This window comes from Chiloscyllium plagiosum, chromosome 12, assembly GCF_004010195.1.
Source record: "Chiloscyllium plagiosum isolate BGI_BamShark_2017 chromosome 12, ASM401019v2, whole genome shotgun sequence".
In the NCBI taxonomy this organism is placed as follows: domain Eukaryota; kingdom Metazoa; phylum Chordata; class Chondrichthyes; order Orectolobiformes; family Hemiscylliidae; genus Chiloscyllium; species Chiloscyllium plagiosum.
In genome coordinates, this window is record NC_057721.1 from 28,493,107 (window position 1) to 28,513,691 (window position 20,585).

Sequence of the window (20,585 nt, forward strand, 5' to 3'; positions counted from 1 at the left end):
TTCACCTTTACAGAACATGTTCTCCTTACACTTTCACCTCTTTCTTCTTGAAATGCTTCTACTACTCCAGTGGAGCTGTTCCCTCATGTAGCTTTTCCCAGTCCATTTTGGCTAAACCCTGTTTATCTTATTAACGTAGGCCTTCCTCAAATTCAAGACTTTCATTTCAGGACCACTTTGTCCATTTCATGACTTAGTTAATTCTTGCTGAGTTAAGATCATTACCATCGAAATGCTCTGGCACTGACACTTCTACCACTTGCCGAGCTTTGTTCCCTAAAATTCTCTTCTACATGCAGGTCCTTGGATCCATTTTAAGAATTCCACTCCGTCTGAGCATTTCACACTTTGTCAATGCCAGTTAATAATAGGGAAACCCCTACCATTAGGAAATTATTTTTACACCTTTTTGGAATTTGCTGTCATGTCCTTCCTTCCATATATCTCTCAATTTTTTTTGTCGGTGGGAGGAGGGGCATTCTATAGTAGACTCCAAACAATGAGATGTCCTTTTTTAAAGTTCTACTCATATGAACTCAATTGATTCCAAGTTACCATCACTCCTAATTGCATTATTTGAATCCTTGATCAATATTGCAACACCACCTTCTATTTAGCACCTTTTCCTGCCTTGTGTGAAGATTCTATAGCCTGAAATATCAAGCTGCCAGTCCTGCCCCTCCTTTAACCATTCCTCTATGAAAGCAGTAATATCATATCCCCGTACATTAATCAGAATCCTCACTTCATCTCTTACATACAAGACTTTGTACATTAAAGTACCATCCAATCTTGCTGAGCTCCCTTGCTTCTTAATTTGATGATATACATTCTGCCTGCCAGATTGATTTGTTTTTTCTTCTACATTGTGTGTCCACCATCCAGTATTGCACCTTCACTCTGTATTGCATTTCCCTAGCAGTTACCGAGAAGACCAGAAACTGAACTGGACCAGCCATAAAAATACTGTGGCTACAAAAGCAGGTCAGAGACTGGAAATCCTATGGTAATAAATTGACCTCCCAATTCTTCAAAGCCTGTTCACCATCTTCAAGGCACTTGTCAGGACTGTGATAGAATACTCGCCACTTGTGTAGATGACACATTTAAGAAGACAACACTATCCAGAACAAAGAAGCCTGCTTAATTGACACCTCCCCTTCTAAGACATTTACCAGTTAGTCCCTCCATCATGGCCCCTTAGTGGCAACAATGTGCACAATTTACAAGATCACTGCAGTAACTCACTAGGGGTCTTTCCAACCTGCAGCTACTTTCACCTCGGAGGACAAGGACAGAAGATGCGCAAGAACATCACCAACACCTGAACATTCCCCTCCAATTCTATGTGACCGAACTTTACTAATTAGTCCACCATGCAGAGCTTTGTCAAAAAACTTTACTAAAATCCAACTGAAGCCTACTGCACTGCCCTCAATCTTTTTGTTAACTTTCTCAAAAAACTAAATAAAGTTTGTGAGATGTGATTTTCTTTGCACAAAAAACATGTTGACTACCCCTAATCAATTTTTTTTGTCTCCAAATGTCCATAAATCCTATCTTTTAGAACCAATCCAACAACTTACCCACAGCTGAAGACAGACTCACAACTTTATAGTTCCCCGGTTTCTCCTTACGACCTTTTCTTTAATAGAAGTATATTAGCCACCCTCCAGTTATCAGATACCTCACCTGCAGTTATAAATGATGCACATATTTCTGCAAGGAATCTCACAATTTCCTCCCTTAGTTCCCACAGGGTTCTGGGATACAGTAGATCATATCTTGGAGATTTATCTACCTTTATATTCTCTAATACCTTGTCAACATCCTCGTGTGTGATGTGAATTGTTTTTAAAACATCAGAAATGTTTTCTCTGCATTCTCTCGACTCTATTTCTTCCTTCACGGTAAAAACTTCACAAAATATTCATTTAGTAACTCTCCCAACTTCTGGGGACCTTGTTGACCTTTAAGGAGCCCTACCCTTTCTCTAACTACCCATTTGCTCTTCATGAATTTGTGAATCTTTTTGGATTATTCTTAACTTATCTGCCAATGCTATCTCATACCTGTCTTTGCCTTCCGGATTACTTTCTTAAGAATGCCCCGAAACTCTTTATACACTAAGAAATTCAATTGAATCAAGTTGTCTATATGTAAAATAAGATTTTTCTTTATTTTTAACGAGAACCTTTATCCTTAATCTTACCAGCCTGATTCTTCACTCGAACAGGAACATAATGCCTCTGAACTCACACACTTGAAAGCTTTCCACTTGTCAGATATCTTTTTACCTGCAAACAATCTACTCTAATCAACTTTTCATTGAATCGTAGAATCCTTAGTGTGGGAGCAGGCCATTCAGCCCATCAGGTCCACATCAAATCTTCAAAGAGCATCCCAGCCAGACCCACCCCATCTCAAGAAAGTTTTCTTGAAGACATTTGACAAATTCTTCACCATTCAAACCTTTATCACTATGGTAGCTTCAGTCAATGCTTGGAAAATTAAAATCCCCCTTTTACACCTTATTATGCTTCCATATACAATTGGTTCTGCTATAATAAGTGTTTCTTCAACGCAAATTGACTTATGAGCTATTAATGAATTTGGACTAAATGACGCGGCTATTGTGCAATTTTCCTATAATGCAAGATCACATGAGAACAGAACTATTGCGTTATATCAGAACCAACTGTGTCTGACATCTCTCTATACATTTGTTTTTGAATTTATCTCTGACTACTCAGAATCCCTAGAGTGTGGAAGCAGGCCTTTCGGCCCATTGAGTCCACACCACCCCTCGAAAGAGCATACCACCCAGACCCACTACCCCGCCCCACACCCTATCCTATCCATGTAACCCTGCATTTACCATGGCTAACCCATCCAGATTACATGGACACTATGGGCAATCTTAGCATGGTCAATCCACCTAACCTGCACATTTTTGGACTGTGGGAGGAAACCGGAGCACCCGGAGGAAACCCACACAGACTTGGGAGAACGTGGAAATTTCACACAGTCACCGAGGGTGGAATCGAACTGGGGTCCCTGGCGCTGTGAGGCAGCAGTGCTAACCACTGTGCTGCCCCTATTGTGGGACGTATAGTACACTCCCAAAAAGGTGATTTCTCATTTCTACCCACATATTTTCACTGAAGATTTTACAGAAATATCTTCACTAGTTACAGCAGTAATCTTTTCCTTAATGAAATAGTCAATCCCCCTCCTTTTTTGCCTCCTTCGCTATTGTGCCTGTAGCATTGAAAACCCGAAACTGAGTTGAGTCTTATCTATCTCGCAGCCCAGTTTCCATAATAGCTATAGCGCCCCAATCCCATGTTCTTAAACATGCCCGAAGTTCAGCATCCTTACCTGTACGACCCCTTGCATTGAAATAAGTGTAATTAATTCTTCAGAGTTACTACGTACTCTGACTCTCTTGTTTTTGTTTTATAACTGACGTGCTCTCTGCACATTCAGAACCTTCCCCATCAATCTTTATACTTACACTTCTATTTAGAATTCCTCCACTCCCCCTCTCTGGCAGTATAAAATCTCCCTCAATGAAACAAGCCAATCTCCCTGCTTAGATATTGATCCCTTTCCAGTATAGGTTAGACCTATCCTTTTTGAACAGGTCTCCTTTACCTTCACTCAGTCAAAATCCTAAAACAGTCCCAAACACCAGGAACTGTGAATGCACTTAACACCACCAGACCGGAGTGGCTCAACAAGGCAGCTTACCACTTACTCAAGGGTAATTAAAGATGGACAATGAATACTAGCCGAACCAGAGAAGCATACATCCAGTAATTGAATAGAATATATTGTCAATTTGGTACAATCTTTTCCAAGCCTAGAATGAAAGCCCAATATTGGAATGAAGAAGATTGAACCTAATCCTAAATTCTGACTTGTTATAGCTGCAGCAAAGATGCCTCATGCTAACTCTGCACATCTCGAACAACAAAACATTTATTTTTCAGAAATGTCTTCCCTTGTTTTAAAAAAATTGTATTTTTCCCACATTAATTGAATGAGAAATGCAAAGATCACATCCAGGTGAACATGCACTTGAAAATAAAAACTGAGCTGAGAATTGGAAAACAAGTCACAATGTTTGACTAGTTTCATTTAAAAAAAGGCAAGGAATATTACCAACTTCAGGTATTCAGCTGCATTAATGATTAGATTCAAAGACTTTTGTCGCAACATTTTTTTAATGACTTATTAAGATGAGGTGAGGGAGTGAGGTAGAGACAAACATAAGTATTGGACGTGCTGCATTATGAGATGTTCACCTATTTAAACACACAGAATGAATGTTGGTGGAAACATTAAAGTAACATTAATGCCCTGAAATGTCTTGTGCAGCCACTAAGAATCTGACGACATGCAGTCAAAGTAGAGACAATTGGCCGACAGAAAACAGGACAAACTCAATAAGTCACAACACAATAAAGCAGGGACTGGTTCAAAAGTTATATACACAAAAACTCAACAGAATACAATATTGCTAATGAACAAATCTGTTGCTACATGAAATTAGACCAGTATATGCACAATGGATGTGCTTAAAATCATTGTAAAATCAGGAATCTTTACTACTGCTGATTTTAAAATATAAATGAGGATGTCATTTCACACACAATGCACTCTCCCCAATATACACCACTGACAGACATGATTATACTGCTCTGCCAAAATCTAAAACAGTTCACAAGTGAAAGTTTGGATAATAAGACCATGAAATTATCCATTCATTAAAGTAGCATTTATTCATTATGATCAATCATTCTTACTATGATTGTCACCTAGAGAGCTGGAAATTCACAAGACAGCATTGACTGAGTCCAAGAACTGAAGCGAACATCTAGTGAAAGGGTCCAGTAATCGTTATCACTTCTTTATCGCAGGAATAGGTCTCAGCCAAGGACGAGCTCACAGAATGACACAATATCTGATGATTCTCACAAAGCAGAGAAAGTGACCAACAGAAAGGAAAAAAAGTAAGTCAACTTGTTGCCCATCAAATGAAACTTCTTACAGTTAAAGACACTCTGAAGTGAATTGTCACTACCTGTAACTAATCAGACTCAGCACCAAGTGATTGGCAGATTCCACCAATGAATGCTAAAGTCTCTGGCACTAGTATAAATGTAACTTGCAGTTGGAAGCACCACAATAGTGGTACAAGGTGGTATCCCTTCAGTGAGCTACAGTGACAATCTCCACATTTTCAGAAATCCAAACATATTCTGATCACTTCTGAACTTTAGCTCTACCAAAATGTTATTAAACATTTAACACGTAGGATTGGGAATACATCTTAAATGGGTGAAACTGGCTTTAAATAACAAAGCTGGTTTTCTTACCCCAATTTTGTTAATAGGACTGCGTTGTGGGAACGGGTAGGGGGAGGGAGAGGAGGTCGAAAGAGGGAAAGCTGGCCTGCAAATACTGCTTTGAAGAATTATTCCTCACCATATCAACTAATGTTTTAAATCTTAATTAGTTCCTCTTCCTTTCGAGAGCCACACAAATGGGAAAAATTATTTTGATAATGTAAACAGCCCAGATGGTTAACAAACAAAAATTAAACAGGACTCAATGTGAAGCTTCTGTTGCTAGGCAATAAAGAATGAAAAGGCAAAGTTTTTCGTTTACCCAGCTTTCGCACCACATTCTCATAGCCTCTCCAAAGCTCAAGCAGCAACTTTCGACAGAGCTGCCAAAACGCAAGCATCTAATGCACTCCGAGCACTTTAATAAAGTCTGAAAAGACTAATTATAGTCTAAATTGTCTTTATTTCAATCAAGCTACAACTGAGTCCAGGCCACTGTCACCACATCAGTTTACCTAAGCACCTTCAGGTAATATTCTAATGCAAGTCTGTCAACGAACTAAGCATTTTCTACATATGCACCCTGGAAAGAACTGGGGGGAGGAAAAAAAAGGGGGAAAGCATCTATCAAGATTAAATGCAGCTGCTCTTTCAAATCTATCAAATGGGTAAATTTGACAAAAAGCCACCATTAGGCCAACATGAAAGGCTCAAGACAACATCCTTTCAGTTCTTTTGTACTTCAGTAATCAACAGATGTACTTATTCACCCCTCCCCCTCCAACCAAACCTGATCAAGACCTCTTTTTGAATGGAAGAAAATAATTCCACTTTGTACATCTTCTAGTTAATCAAGACTTTCTATTCAGCAATTTGACCTTTTGTTCAAAACAGGATTATCAGTTTTTTTCCCCCAGTTACCAAGGGCGACTCGCATGGTGAACATAATTGCAATAATTTGCAAAACACCATGGCAACCTACATTACAACTAGGTAAATACTGGTCTTTTGTGCTACATTGTTATTTTCCGAGATGCTGAAGTCAAAGAACGAATGACAAATGAACACAAAATTTATATTTGCTTTGTCTAACCAGAGCAGAAAATTGATACTGAGAATAGGGGAAGCAGCTACAGCTGTAATTTCTAACTTGATTAATTAGAATGGTAACAGTCCTTAACAGGATATTCAACAAACAGCCCTGACTCGGTCTCTCTACCTCCCCCCAACCCCCCTCCTCACAAGCATGAATTTTTTTTCATCGAGGAGAACAAACATCCACATTTGTTCTTTTCTTCAGCTCAATGGAATCTTTAATTACAGAACATTGTCTCTTTGCTCTTCATTTCAGTGAAGAGAGAATTGGTTCTGGGGAAGACTGGGTCGTGCAAAGTCACTCATACTCAACTCTATTGGACAACAGAAGCTGAATGACTAATAACATTCTTTGGCACCAGCAGCTGTTCTATGGCTGGGACACTGACTTACAATTACACGGACTACAGCAAAGCTATTTCAGAGACTGACTGGGAGTTGAACTTTTATAGGCATAGCAACTTATTTCTTGACACATTTCTTGACACAAATAATGTTCTCAAACAATACAACTCAACTTAAAACATTTTGTCTGACCCAATATACAAACAATATCCACGAGGCATTTGCCTGGATTATGAGGAAGAAACAAAAAGGTGCCAGCGTGGGCCAGCGTTAAAGTTGACAAGTGAACATCTTTGTTGCTGTCTTTTTAAACGATACGATTCAAATTTAAGACTTGAAATATTTGGAAAACCAACTCTTCAAATTGCTTATTTATTTGATTCGATTTACAACATTTTATGTTTGGGCTTGAGCAGACCGATTTGGAATAAAAACTGCAGTCAACTAATCTTTCCCATTCATCCCCAGTTAATTAAATTGTTGCTCTATAAATAAAAACCATGGCCAAGAAACTGGCAACATTCTAGCATAATTATCTTTATTAATGCAATATCATGTCTTTCAGATATTAAATGTTAAGGATTTACAAAGCTTTGAGTACCAAAAATTTCTGTTCTGGGCCTTTTATGTCAGGGAGTGGGGTTGAGCAAGGTGTAACTGTCATTATGAATATGAAGCAAGTTGAATTAAACTTTCCTGCTTGGGATTAATTTTAAATCAAATGATATGTTAGTCAGTAGCTATATGCGAGTAATCTGATTCCAAAAACACCTTTTCCTTTTTTTTGCAATACATTAAGTAATTACTGAATGCCACATTTTTGTTATTTTTCGTTGCCCGGTATTAAGCAGTAATCAATCCACAGGAAAGGCTCCATCAGGGTCAAGTTTCCTTTATCCTGTCCCGGTAATCAGCGGTCAGTCCCAAACTTTTTTTTGAAATTCAATATTGCTTCAGTGAAAGTTTCCCACATCACTTGTCTCTAACCAAAACTACCAGTTTTAGTGAGCGATTTGGGCAAATTATGCTCAGTTTTGATGGTTCCATTCCAAGTGGGAAATGGGTTGGAAAAGCAAATGTTTATTTCCTATTCAGCACAAGCACTATGATGCAGCTTCAATCTTTCACTGAGGGTTTCATAGAAAGTCAGGTATCAGGGCTGGAAAGACAGTATTCCAATCTATTGGACCCAACTACAAGAGAACAATTATTTTCCAAGGAACAATGCATGTGCTATGTGGAAGCATTGTACAAGACCGTGTCATGGAACACAAAGGAATTTCAATGAATCACCTGGTGAACAGCTGATCACACTTCAATTGTGTGATATCAAAGTGCAAAAAGTCTAAATGCTTTTTTCAGTTATTCCCTAAGTACTAAGTTAATGTTAGAAATGCTCAGAAGGTCAAGTCAACACGTGAAGTGAAAAAGTCCAGCCTCAATCTTATAATAAATGGTCAGTCAGACCAGGATCTAGTGAAGTATCCCATGCAAACATCTTATGGTATTGTATCTCTTTCAAATGGTTATTGTTTTGCTTTTAATACTTCATTTTTAAAATGTTAGGACTGTGTAGGTGTTAGTTAACCCTAAATTAAGCTGTTAAATGAGCTGGATGAATGCACAAGGGTTACAAAGCATATGCAGATATTCAATACAGTTTTAATATGATTTGAACAATTTAATTCACAAAATAATGGCCTCTCAAGCCTAAAAGTCTCCCAACTCAAAGATGATACAGACATTTGCTCCTGTGAAAAATGATTATAAGCAACAATTACAGGTGATGTATGAAAGTTTTAATTTCAAATCACTTATAATTGCCAGAAATCAGATCATTCCAGCAATCTCAAATAATTTTATATGTTGAAACATGTATCACTTGATCTATGAAGTGTTCACTTAAGAACATGAAATAAAAATGTGCAATTAGTTGTTTCCACATGATGCATTTTCAAAATTATTCCATGGATTGTTTCATACCTTATATGACACGTAATGGGATATTTCCAACTATCTCTTGAAATTTGCTGCTAAGAATTTGAATCTGTACATCTCCTTTGACACATCCCACTTGCTGGGTGAGAATAATAGCAATTATACCCCAGAATGCATTGATTCTTATTGCATTCATTGCATCCATTCTCAACATGTTGAAGAGGCTTAAATAAATTAGAAACATTTAATATTAGCTGTAATGGATTAATCAAGATTATAGGATAATCTTTTACACTGGGCATTAACTCAAATTCTAAACAGAAGGCACATCACTATCATTGCTTGTACGCATAGAATGAACTGGACCAATCATAACTACTCCTCTATGTTAATCAGCAAATTTATTTATTCAGGAAATTCACAGAAAAACAAGAATAATTTTTGAATGATTGCGAGCAGGTTTATTGAATTTTTGTTTTTCTTTTAAATTGAGCAATATGAATGACAGGGTCACATTGCCCTTTCATTATTGTAACAGATTTTAAATTCAGTACAGAAGCAGGAGAGGGAGCCCCATCTTTGATGGGTAGAAGGAATCTAGAAATTAAGTTTGGACGACTATTCAGTCACTGTAGTCCAAGAGGGTGGAATGGAACTCAGACAATAAAGGATTGATTATCCATTTTCTATTCTAGTCAATTTTTGTTTCAAGGAACCATTACAACTGAGAAGGAGGCAACTATTTGGTGTGCTAAACCCATTTCAGCTCATTCCAAATGTTTTTCTTCAGTGCTTATCCTGTTCCCTTTCAAAAGCCACAGGTGAATTTGTTTCTGCCATAAACTCCAGCAAGATATTCAAGATTCTGATCACTTGTGCAATAAAACCTCAGGTTGCTTTTAGTTCTTTTGCCATTCATCTCGCATCTCAGTTCTTCTGTCAACCCTAGACGCTTCGGAATTTTAAACACTGCTCGCAAATCACCTCTCAACCTTCTCTACATAGCTTTGTCTTTCAACAATTTTTGCATACAACTGAAGTTCATCCCGTACACCATTCTCACAAATCTTTTCTGCCCCTTTTCTAAAGATACCCAGAATTGAGCACTAGCCAACTTTAGTGTAACATTTGCTGGATGCATAGTGGCCACCCGATCCACCGCTATCTTTTATATCTGCCTTACAGTGGAACTTTGCCACTGAGTCCAAAATTTCCAATAAGCTGACTGCCTCACTCAGAAGCCTGACGGATGCCTGATGCAAGAGGTAGAAATAGATACCTGTGCAGGCATGGATGGATAAAGGAATATTGCTATCATGGAGCAGAAGTAATTTTACTTTGTGACATTGTTAGTTGCATTTGATGGTGACTCTGGTTGCCGTCCCCACTCTCCCCCAAACCTGTCAGATAGAAATATTTACTAAATCAAGATTGAGAAGTGGCTGGTCTTCTCCTTTTTGTTTTTTGGAAAGAATTGGAGCAGGAAAAGGCCTTTCAGCTCTTCAAGCCAACTGTGTCAGACAAGATCACGGCTGATCTGAATGTGGTCTCAACTTCAACTCTGTGCCTATCCCCGGAAGTCCCAACTCTGCTGTTGATCAGAAATCTGTCTCACTCAGCCTGAACATATTCAATGACCAAGTCTCTACTGGGAGAGAATTCCAAACATTGACAACCCTTTAGGAGAAGAAAATAGTCCTCAGCTCCATCTTAAATGGCAGACAGCTTGCTTTTAAAACAATGCCTCCTAGTTGAGATTCCCTCACAAAGAGGGACATCCTCTCAGCATCAAGCCTGTCGTAAAAGGTAAAAACAATGACTGCAGATGCTGGAGACCAGATTCTGGATCAGTGGTGCTGGAAGAGCACAGCAATTCAGGCAGCATCCGAAAAGCTTCGAAATCGACGTTTCGGGCTGCCCGAATTGCTGTGCTCTTCCAGCACCTCAAGCCTGTCGTGTCAGCTTTGAATCTTATGTTTCAATAAGATGACACGCGTTTTTCTAAACTCTGGCGAGTATAGAGCTAACCCACTCAAATTTTGTTCAAAAGACAACCGCCTCATCCCATGGAATCAGCCGAATGAGCCTTTTCAACCTGCCTTAATGCAAGCATATTCCTCAAATAAGGTAACCAAAACTACATGCAGCACTCCTTGATGCCCTGTACAGTTGTAGCACTTTAATACTCCAACTATCTCACAACAAAGGCCAACAATCAATTAAATTATTTTTTGCAGATGGATGCTGATATTTTGTGATTCATGTAAGAGAACACCCTGTACTGCAACATTCTGCAGTCTGTCTCCATTCAAATAAAACATTGCTTTGTTATTCTTCTTACCAAAGTGTTCACATTGTCCCACTTTATTTACCATGTTTGACCACTGACTTAACCCTTTTAATACCACTTTGAAAACTCTTTCTATCCTCCATTTCAAATGAGATGCAGCATCTGTACCCAAAACACTATTGTGAAAATATTTATGAGCATTGTAACAACAGAGCATGAAAAAATTTGGCATCATAACGGTGTATCAGAAACTGCGAACTGAAAGCAAGATCTAAATGGTTTGATGTAATGCGTAACAAAAAAAATGACAGACAAGATGGAATCTCATTCCACCTCATGTTTTTGACTTTCGTGCGCACAAACGAATTATGCCAAAATAGCAGAAGAATGGAAAGGAAGGGTAGAAATTAATTATAAAGGCAACTTGGAGTATAGAAGCACTGAGATGCTTTTAGTCAAGAGCTGTCAAACCTAGATAGTTAGTTCTGAAAGCATGCAAATTATTCCATATAACATACATTGCAGATGGCTAGTTCGACAGTTTGTGTCTATGTGCAAGTAGTCACAGTATGAAAGACTGTCTATTAACTATTGTATTTCAGGTGAGCATTGCAGGCTCAGTCAGCATCTATTGCTCATCTTTATTGACCTCAAGAAAGTGATGGTGTGTGGCTTTCTTGAACAGCTGCAGTCCATGTGATGTACACAAACCCTCAAAGTAGTTAGGGAGGGAAGCCCTGGATTCTGACCCAGTGATAATGAATGTATGGCAATATATTTTCAAGTCAGGATGGTGGGTGTCATGGAGAGGAACCTGCAAGTGGTGGTGTTCCCATGTATCTGCTTCCCCTTTCCTTTTAGGCATAAAGTGCTATCTAACTAATGAGTTACTGCACTGCATCCAAATATTTCATATCAAGTATAATCAAGGGTAGATATAAAATAATCATCCCAATCCTTTTCAAAGTATTACAAACAAATCAAATTGAGTGATCTACAATCAAGTAAGTATGGCTGGTGTTAGTTAGATGGCCATAATGTGTTTAAGTATAATGCTAACAGCATAAGTTCCATTCTCATTCTGGCCGAAGGCATCTCAGGGCCTGCCTTCTTGGCCTAACCCTAGGAGTGGAAGGAAATGGCAAACCATCAGTGACAAACCTGCCAAAGAAAGATTCAGGATAAAGCATCAATAAACAAAGTACAAAGGATTTATGCGAGCAAGTTTATTTCAAATGAAACGTTAAACAGAAGCCCATCTATACTCTCAAGTTTCTTTTTGTTTATTCCTGGGATGTGGGGGTGGCTGGGTGGCCATCATTTATTACCTATCCCTAGTTGCACTTGAGAAGGTGGTTATGAGCTGCCTTCTTGAAGCACTGTCGATCACATGCTGTAGGTAGATTTACAATGCTATCAGGTAGGAAGTTCCAAATGATCCAGTGACAGTGAATGAGCAGCAATATATATTTCCACATCAGGATAATGAGGATTTTGAAGAGAATTTGCAATCAGTGTTCCATGTATCTGCTGGCCTTGTCCTTCTAGGTGGTAATGGCTGTGTGCATGGAAGGTGCTAAGAATCCCTCGTGAATTTCTGCTGTACATCTTGGTATTCTAAAATAAACTAGAACACTAGCTTGAAGAGCAAAGGAGTCATCCCCTTGCATTAGACAATGTTGATCCATTAACAAACTTTTTAAAAAAAACTATAGTATCTGGTCATTATCACCTTTTAAGACCTTACTCTGAGAAAACTGGCTATCACATTTCTCACACTACAACAGTGAATACACTTTGGAAGTGCTTTGTGCCATCTGAAATCATATCAACTCAAATCTATCTACCTTGTTTCAGATTTTTTTGAGAACCAGATTGCCAAAATGATATCAATACTGTCACAAGATCCTCCAATTCTGATAGCAAAGAAGGGAAGTCCAACAGCGGAATCCTTCCCCAAGCCAACGTAACTAAAATCGAGGTGCAAATAGTCAAAACCAGCTTCATTTGGAGGATATACTGTTAACACGTAACTCTTGAAGCAACTACATACTCAGAACCCAGTTGCGGCAGAAGACTCTCAGGACAACAGAGATGCTTCAGGGATGCAACCCAAAGCATCCCGGAATATCCTTGTCGACTCATGGGAGTTCCTGGCATGTCACTAAACAAAATGAAAAAAGTCAATTCGGGAAGGTACCAAACAATCAATTTATGGGGAACATGCAAGAAAAGCATGAGGACACCGGAGAGATCTCACAGATAGCCAAAAACACACTGAGTTGGTCCTCCAAGTATCATTTGCAGATCATGTATTGGACTTATCTGCTATGTCAAAACCCACAAGCAAACTGGAAATATGTCATCTTCAATCCAACGGACTGACAGGGAAGAATGAGATTTTCCTTGCAATTGGCATATTTTTCTGTATAAATCCGTGGATGGAAGGAAAGGCAGATGCATATCTGTTCCAACAGTCAGAAGGAAGCAATTAGCCAACAGTGCTAGCTTCCTGAACGTAACCTGAATAATCTGATCAATATCTGGATAATCCCATCTGTAAAACAATGCATAGAATCCACATATATCAGAAGCAAATGCTTTCTCAAAGAATGGATTATAACATTCTACATCTCAACAAGACATTGAGTGCTAAGAGTAAAACAACTTTTGTTAATCAGTTTCAAATTTCCAGTGGACCTTGGCACCAGGGATAGAAATAATTTAGTCCTTCCAGATTCCAAACTCATCAACTTGCTAGAATTAATTTCCTGGAGGACAGTCATCCATGCTAGTATTTGTGAAGCTTATTTGTGTGCCAGTTGGAATTTGATGTTGGCAATATGCCTTACCAGGTGTGATGCCACATGGGCTCTTGTAGTAGCTTCATTAACGAGAGCTTCAGAACTCAAGAAATGGGAGAAGATCAGTTAACCTGTCAAATCGACACCACCATTCATTTTGGTCACATCTGACATGCATCTTTAACTCCATTCTACAGGCTGCTCCCGAGGACCCTAGATTCTCCAAGGGGCCAAGACCTGACTGTTTTATACCTAAATTTAGTAAATGATAGCACATCCACAACAGAATAGAGTGTGAAGTTCTAAAGATTCATAACTCTGAGGGATGGAGTTTCTAATTACCTCAGTTCTAAATAACCAGCTCCTTATCCTGGCATTAAGTTCCTCTATTCAAGATTCCCCAGCCCATGGAAAAACCTCTCAGTAACTATCCTGTCAAGTACATTCCGAACTCTTATATTTTGATCAGATCACCTCTCATTCTTCTACACATTCGAGAGTAAATATAGACCAAATTTACTCAACTTTTCAACATCAGCTTTTTCTGATCAGCCTAGAGGCCAATCTTGCAAACCCACACTTAGGGTGACCAACCTGCACACAGTGAAGCATGTTGCAAGTGGAACACAGATATATTTTCGCAAAAGCTGTAGAACAAAGTCTTAAAAGATCTGAATTCTGCTTCAGGCCAAAGTGAAATATCAAACCTCTAAGATTCTGAAGCAACCTTGGAATAACTACTTATTTGGAACTGAACAATTTTGAATGGCGACTTTGGTCCAACTCTACATTTGACATTTCATTCAGCATAAAATGAATACAATTTCCTTTAGTTAAATCAGTTAAGGCAGGCCAGGAAGGTGCTACAGTCACAGAAGTGTGTCACAAAAGATTAGCAATTTTAAAACATAGGGATGTTGACACTGATCTGAAGTCAAGCGAGTCTTATGTAGCTGTCTCACTCATCTTCACACAGTGACAAATCAGTCATTAAAACCAGGGCAAGAAAAGTAATTGGACAGCTTCCTTACTAACTCGGTCAGTTGGTCATTCTGTCAACACTGGTTGAGAATGCTGGGTTGTTAACCTACTTCAAAGACTGAAAGTAACCCAGCTTGATGTGCTAACCCAATACTGAAGGGCTACAATGTTGTAATGCCTTCAAAGACATGCTAACCCAAGCTACCATCTGCTTGATGTTATTGATCCCATGGCCCCACTCATCACAAGGATACAGGAGCTCTTGGTCAACCTTCTTCTGCCACAATCAGATTAACAGGCTGTTCATCTCTTTCCTGCTTGTGGGATCTTGCTGCACGCAAAATCCCTGCAAAGATGACACCATTAATTTTACGTGAAGTGGTTTGAGAAGTTTCTGAGAGTTCAAAAGGGATTTGGGACTTCTAAAAGCTATCTGTTATAGTGTCACATGAGCAAAGTTATCGCTAATGAGTGGCATGGATAGAATAGGGCTAAGTAACAGAGCAAGGAAAAGCTTTGTAGTGGAGTTTCCAAGGGGACAGTGTTAGGACCTTGCTTTTTCTGATTTATATCAATGATTTGAACCTTGATGCATAGGACACAATTTCAAAATGTGCAGATGGTACAGAACTTGGAAGCGTTACGAACTGTGAGGTGTTCAGAAAGAAGTTGGTGGAATGGGATGACAGGTGGTGGATGAAGCCTGATGTGGAATGTGTGGTCGGGTCACATAGAATTGAGGCTGAGGAAGGAGAGGATGTGTACCTGGCTCAGACTGAGCGAATAAGATATACTTTATTTAGGACCTATGACTCGGACACCTGCACCATAAGTAAATTTGTGGTATGTAGAATCAAATTATAATCACTCTTCCAATAAATCTTATCTGTTTCAGAAATGAAGAAAAGCAAATGCCAAAAACAAATGAAAGCTTTGAAATTTTGACTTGTTTGGGTTGAGAAATCCACAATGCCGTTTCAAATCTGGGTAAATTTGATCAGATCCTTTCTCCTCTTACTAATCTCTTCCAATTTTTAAAAGATTTTCTTACGTTGATTATAGTTTTCCCAAAACACAGAACACCAGTATTGAAATGAGGAACGCTAAGTAAACCCCTCCCTTTACCCAGTCATTCTTATTAAGTAAACCTTGAGCAATAAATAATTGCAGGCTTGAGCAAATGTAATGACCCCTCTATAACAATGCTCTAAATTAGTGCCTTACAACATGTTTCTGCTAAAATTGATTCTGGCAAACGTAACACACTTAAATTAAAAAATACCAGTTCCACAAGCACTGCTTGCTTTCTGGTCAGAAAATATAAATCCTCAAGCTGTCTCCCTGTAGCAGTTCTTTGCCTCAAAGTATTTACAGAAAGGCCCAAGACAGGCACTCAAGTAAAAGGAAACAACTGAACAAACTTCCCAACAACACTCAAGAGCTGCATCCATTCTCACTTTCTTTTACAATCATTGCACAGAATTTATAATTACCAGTTCTTTGCTTCTATTGTAAGTGTAATAGACTAAAGAGCTATCACAGCCACATTTATTTTAAAAGCACCAGCCCTGGAGAGTCTACTAGAGAGCCAAATGATTAACACAAATGCTTTGTCAGAATGAAGATGTAACAAGCACCGCCCAATCAAAGGATGAATTGAATCAGTGGGTTATCTTTCAGATTAACCAGGGCATTTAGTAAGGAAAATTTCATGAAAGTGTAATTCTTAGCTTTCATGAATCTACGCAGCAGGCAGCCTGCCAACTGTCAAGCTGGTGAAATTTTCCTGCTTCAGAAAACATCCCCTATTCATTTCTTAGTTTAGATAAGCTAATGCTTCTCCTGCACAAGCTTATTTGCAATGCATACTCCCTTTCACCAGCAGAATAAGGCATCGCTTATACATCAGTTTTAACATTTTTCAAACAGCTCCAAATACACTATGCATGGAATTAAAGCACTATTTTTTAAACAATAGCTATCCTGCACTTAATGTAAGCAGCATCATTCAAGCATTCTTCAGCCTGACTGAAAATGATGGTTCAGTTGAATTCACTTAAAGTATCCGAAAAGCTAGATGATTTGTTTTTGAACAGTGAGCCATCAACAAGATTCGATTCTATAGTTCTCTGCAGGTACTTACACTGTAGTATGTTTTGATATGTTTCCTGATGTCCAAAGTTAGCTTGTTACGCATCTGCACTTCATACTGAACAGGTAACGCCTCGCAATCAATATTACTGCAGTGAAGCAAGCTGGGTTGGATCTGTTGCCCCTGATACAAAGTGGAAGACACACAGATGTGAAATATAGTATCATAATGCATCACATTTTAGTGACGGGAGAGAACGTCAATCCTAAACAGTCAAGAGTCAGTAAATGAGACATTTTTGTACTCAAATTGATCTTGTTTCATATGTTTCACTTGAAAGTGTAAGAATTCCTACAGTGATATACTCTCTGAATACTGAGCCCATCTGCAACTTCTCAAAGTCCATGCAATTAACTCTCTATCTTGTTTACAGCTGTAATGAAGCAAAAGTCAAGGATTTTGCTCAGTACTATTGCTCCGTGCCAGGCCCTACTCCTTACTTTCCTTAAGCAACCGGATTGTTTTGACTGAAAAAATCCAAAACATCTGCTGTTCCGCTAGATCAACTTAGAATAATTACTTTTAATTTAGATAAGAGCTTCTTTGCTTTCAGATCCAAAGTCTACAAAAACGTCCAATCTCATAATTTACTGTGCATTTAAAACCCTGAAAATAAAAGGATGAGTACATATTTTTCCACAATTTAAGGTTCAGAACCAAGGTCAACACAATATCTGGCACCAGTGTCTGATCGGAATGTATCCTCTTGCGATTGATGACAGAGAAGGACAACATTCTAGAGAATGTCAAGAGCAGCTTTTCTAAAAATAAAAAAGGGGTAAGGTGGTGAAGGGAAACCATGAAAAGTTAAGACTCTCAATATTAAAAATAAGTACTTTTAACATTTTTTTAAAAAAATAGAAAACATTTTCTTGCACGGAGCTTTGTGATCTCAGTTTTTTGCACATCAATAAATTCAAACCATTCCCCACCAAACTAAAACTGCTTAAATAGTTTGTGGCATGACCAGTTTCAGAAAACGATGTTCTCAGTTAAAGAACTAAACCTAGAAGTATGATATGATGTTATCTTCCTCAGTCACGGTTTCAAATTACAGTCAAGGAAAAGCAAGACACTTCCCTTGCTTGAAACTCCAACTTGTGAATGTAAGTTTCAGGGGAAGAAAAAGTTGGAATGCCATGTTTCCGTTACAGAGGCAAGTCCCAATACAATTTCAGCACTTAGCACATTTAGACGCCTCCACTAGTTACTGAGCAAAACACATGGAGCAGAACAGAATGTCGTCAGCAATGGAATGGAGGGGTGCCCTACAACTTGCTTGACCGTTTTCAAGAAAGAGAGTTTGGAGGTTGGCAAGTAATGAATATTTTGAAGACTGGTTCAGATAAAAGTTTGCTGTTAACTTTTACTTTTCCCCAGTTGCATAGCAACCCACCCCAATAACTAAATGGTTACCACATGCCCTCCTACACTGGCTTACCTTCCACGGGCAGATTCAGTACAAACTACACATCAAGCCACGGACTTTTTAAGTCTACATGGTTTAGTTATGCTTGTTAAAGTATTCCTACAGATATATAACTTTGTCTAGCTAACTGATCATTTACAAAAGGACAACAGGAGAATTTCTTTCGGCAAATAATCAAGTACTTACACTTCCATCAAATACATTATCATAAATATTTTCTGTTCCACATCTTGGACAAGCAAACTTGAATCTTTCTGCATCACGGTATTTTTCCTCATCAGTAAGCTGGGCTGGGCCACCCAACAGAGCATCATTTTCTTCATCTTTGAAACAGTGGGATTGACTTCGAAATTGAGACGGATCCAGACCTTCATAAAGGGAAGGAGGGCAGATAAAATAAAATAGAAAGCAAGTGAGTCTGGTTTATTGATCTTTCACTCAATACTTTAAGTGCAGCCAGGTGCATCCAGGTACAGTACAAAGAATTGAGGGAAAAAGGAAGAATATTGGTCTGATAAATTGACCATTGAGATAATTTAGGAGTATAAGGTTCATTTTATTTATTAGAATCACGATTACTTGCGCTCTAATTTGAGCATAAATTCACGATCACAATTCACATTTTTGATGATGCTCCACAAATTTACAAGGTGCACTGCAACAGAAGCCAATGAAATATTGCAAGTATTTCTGATTCGACATATCAATGTAGCACTGTTATGTGAGCCACCCATCATGAAGATATTATACCAAAGCCACACCAGCAATGTTAAAGACTCCATGGAGTCACTTGAAGAGAAGCAGAAAGCTATTCCTGTAGCTTAGTCACATTTCTCCATTTATCAACTCTGCCAACAAAACCAACTGGTCATTCAGCTCAGTGTGGTGAATTTTCCAACCAACAGTAAATATACAATGTCATTTGTATCAAGTGCTCTGCAATGTTCAATTGGCATGACAAGATGTGATATATTCAATGCTCTGTATTGAACCTTTTTAAGACTTTCATTTCTATTGAAACTCTCACAATGCTCCAAAATGCTTCACACCCAATGAGATACTTTTTGAACTGTAAATGATGTTGGAAAATGCAGGTAGCTTTCATGCTACAACACCTACAAATAATGACGAGAAAACAGTTTTGTTTTTGACCTTTTCACTCAGCAGCATGACTCCAACCACTGAGCGAAGGCTGACACTATTTTTATTACTTTACTTCTCTTAAGCTTGAAACAAATGTCCTATATGACAGAAGCTGGATGTATACTGCTAGGTGTTTTCAGTTTGATGTTTTCACTCCATTCTCTACCAAAAACTGGCCAGTAATGACCACTAGGACTTATAACAGCACACAAACCAACAGCCACTCTCAGATAACAACTCACCAGAACGAAGGACCCGATACCCAGCATGAGCAAAACTAATATAGTGTACAAAATCCCATGCAAGGACTGCACAAAACACTATATAGGACAAACAGGAAGACAGCTAACGATCCGCATCCACGAACATCAACTAGCCACGAAACGACACGACCAGCTATCCCTAGTGGCCACACACGCAGTCGACAAGCAACATGAATTTGACTGGGACAACACTACCATTATAGAGCAAGCGAAACAAAGTACAGCCAGGGAATTCCTAGAAGCATGGCACTCATCCACAAACTCCATCAACAAACACATCGACCTGGACCCAATATACCAGCCACTACAGGGGACAGCTGAAACTGACAACCGGAAGCGGCAGGGACAGGCCACTATAAATGCCGGAGGAAACACCACAGAAGCGCTTCACAGGAGGCTCCCAAGCACTGAGGATGTCACCTAGAGAGGGGACGAAACGTTTGCAACAAAAACTTCCAGCTCGGCGAACAGAACCACAGCAGCAATAATCTTAAGCCAGTCTGTCTTTATTGAATTTCCACAGCACAGAAGACCAGTCATCTTGTTGCAGCTCCACCAACTCTTCACACCAATAATGCACCCAGCACTATTTCCCCATATCCTCCATGTAACCCTGCACATTCTTCCTTCTCAGATAAAAGCCCAATTAGTGAATGCTTTGAATTAAGCTACTTCCACCACATTCTAAGGGAGTGTACTCCAGACCTTGAAAAAAGATTTAAACCTGAGCCCTCTTGTTTTTCAATGCATCAAGGCTGGCAAGTTTTTTTCCGAGCTGAATTTTCTCAATT

General features: G+C 38.8%; 1 protein-coding gene across 1 annotated transcript in view; it reads right to left on the minus strand.

Annotated features, from left to right (window-relative positions):
- Nucleotides 1-20,585, minus strand: part of pola1 (polymerase (DNA directed), alpha 1) — a 281,247-nt gene that overhangs the window by 94,827 nt on the left and 165,835 nt on the right. Inside the window, exons 33-34 of the mRNA XM_043700756.1 lie at nt 18,575-18,756; nt 16,951-17,082 (exon numbers count right to left, since the gene is read on the minus strand). Of these exons, the coding sequence (XP_043556691.1) occupies nt 16,951-17,082; nt 18,575-18,756 (314 nt within the window). The remainder of the gene's footprint in view (nt 1-16,950; nt 17,083-18,574; nt 18,757-20,585) is intronic.